Source organism: Malania oleifera, chromosome 7 (assembly GCF_029873635.1).
Source record: "Malania oleifera isolate guangnan ecotype guangnan chromosome 7, ASM2987363v1, whole genome shotgun sequence".
Lineage (NCBI taxonomy): Eukaryota > Viridiplantae > Streptophyta > Magnoliopsida > Santalales > Ximeniaceae > Malania > Malania oleifera.
In genome coordinates, this window is record NC_080423.1 from 85,168,879 (window position 1) to 85,171,245 (window position 2,367).

The window sequence follows — 2,367 nt, forward strand, 5'->3', positions numbered from 1 at the left end:
GACCCGCCCAAATATTATACGGGTTAACTTCTTCAAACCCGAACCCGTTTTAAACGAGCGGATCCGAGTGACCCAACGGGTCATGACCCATTTTGCCAGGTGTTAGGGTGTGACAATGTAATGGGGAAAATGAGGGAGTGAGATACTCTGCTATAATTGTATTCTTCAGGGATTTAGAATGAATATATGAATATCTGTGTTATCACTTGTATGATGATTCTCTTGTAGATGAATAATACAAGTAGTTCTTTTTCATTGTGGTGTTCTGTTGCTTTGGATTATGATATCTCTGATTGTTATAATCTTATTCGGTGTATAAGAATATATTGCTTATGTGAAATCCTATTGTTCCTTGTTTTTCTTGAGTATTGAGACTCACCTGGTGCTCGTGCTTGCAGGCTTGAACGTGTGAGAGTTGGCTGACTTGTCGAGGGAGAGCTCTCAACGAGTGTCACACAACCCTTACTTGAGTCCCATTTTAGGGGTCCGTGACACCAGGCCTAATTGGGATAGTGGAGGGCGGTCATGTTGAGCTTTTTTGCCTTTTCAGGTGTGGGGGTGAGAAATTTTGGAGTTTTTTTTATTTTATTTTTATTTTAAAATAATATATTAAATAATATTTTATTTAAAAAAATATTACTCAGAATAACTCTATAATGTCGTCGTTTGATTGAACGAAATTAAATTTGAAGGATTAGGTAATTAAAACATAGACACGTATCAAACAAATCTGGTTGGACCACTTAACAAGATTTGCCTCGAAATAAAACAGGACATGGGAGTCAGTGGGGCAACATGGAGTGAGGAGAGAGAAAGTGCCTGGGTTTCATAACCCTGTGGCAACTGACAGATGAAGTTATGGGCGTTCGAGACTTTCGCCGCCGCAACCACCCCTCCTCTGTTCCGGCGTCCTCTCTCCCGAAAAGTATGTCCTCTCTAGTGGTGGTTGCAAAAAGCCCCGATTCTTGGCTCACCAACTCCATCTGCCACCTTAGCCACTTTAACTGAACCTTCTCTACGTTCACGCAGTCGAACAAGATCTCCCCGGCAAGTGCGTCGTAGAACCTCTGCAACAGCGCGATCGCCGTCGATTTCCCTGACCCACTTCGCCGACCAGGGCCACCGTCTTCCCCACCGGGATCTCTAAGTTGAAGCCATTGAAAATCGTGGTTTCCGGCCTAGATGGGTACGCGAAGTCGACATTCTTGAACTACACTTCCCCTGAAACGTCCGGTAAAATCTCGCCGCGGGTGTCGTCGGAATCGATCTCAGCTAGTCTGTTTATCACCCCCATTATACGGTCTCCGCCGGAAGTGACCTCCGAGAAGTACTTCAGATTGGATAGACCTTGACCCAGAGCCCTGTTCATCATCAATAAAAAAAAAAACACGGAAGATTTGATTTCAATGATCAGCGCACTCAGCTTAGATACGGCTTATTTTCCAATTAAATTTTTGTTCTAGTATAATATTCTAGTCAAATTTAGTAATTGAAAATTTTTAATTCATCCCGCCAGTGGCCATGATCTCAGTGTGGCAGCAATTAAGACTGAAGAATGAAAGAACTTAAAAACAGAGTCACTAAAGGGAACGGAAAAAATTACAGTCCGCCGAGGGTATTGGCAGCGCCGACTGCAAAGATGGTTCCTCCTTGGGCGCCGTGGTACATCACCAATCTGCTGCCGTAGTAGCACAAGAACGACGAAATCGCGAAGGTGACGCCGTTGCTTCCAATGGCGAGGCCTTTGGCCAACCCCATCCTCAACCCCTCCCCTCTCGCTGGATGGTTAAGGAGATTTGCTTGGCACGTCTCCTAACCCTTTAAATCTGGTCTAATGAGATTACGTCAAATTATTTTGGGAAATATTTTTACATTATTTAATATATTATTTTAAAATTAAAATAAAATGAAAAAAGAAAAAAAAAAAAGCGAAAATTTTGTGTTCTATTTCAAAGGATATTTAAAAAATATCTTCAATTAACTAGCAATTTAATTTTTACAATTAAAATTATAAAAATTAATTTTATTAACTCAGGCGTGGTAGGAAGTTTAAAAAATGTCTTCAATTAACTAGCAATTTAATTTTTACAATTAAAATTATAAAAACTAATTTTATTAAGTAACTTGGCGTGGTATTTTGTAATTGGAAATTAACTTTAGTAATTAAAATTAGAATGAATGATTTCCATTTATAACATTTACTTGACGGTAATCCTATTCTAATTTTCATTTCAAAATGACATTTTCTCTTTTGCCTATATTTTAATTCTTGACTTTTACTTTGAAATTAAATTTTAAAAAATATTTATTATAATATGATAATTTATATTAATATAATATAGTATATAGGGCATACATTTAAAAAAT

At 38.3% G+C, this 2,367-nt stretch overlaps 1 protein-coding gene across 1 annotated transcript; it reads right to left on the reverse strand.

Annotated features, from left to right (window-relative positions):
* Positions 1-646: 646 nt before the first annotated feature.
* Positions 647-1,808, reverse strand: LOC131159846 (putative multidrug resistance protein). Its single transcript, XM_058115032.1, has 2 exons — positions 1,604-1,808; positions 647-1,361 (listed from the first exon to the last, which is right to left on the reverse strand). The coding sequence occupies exons 1-2, from the start codon at positions 1,756-1,758 to the stop codon at positions 1,211-1,213; spliced, it is 306 nt and encodes a 101-aa protein (XP_057971015.1). The 5' UTR covers positions 1,759-1,808; the 3' UTR covers positions 647-1,210.
* Between the last annotated feature and the right edge of the window lie 559 nt (positions 1,809-2,367).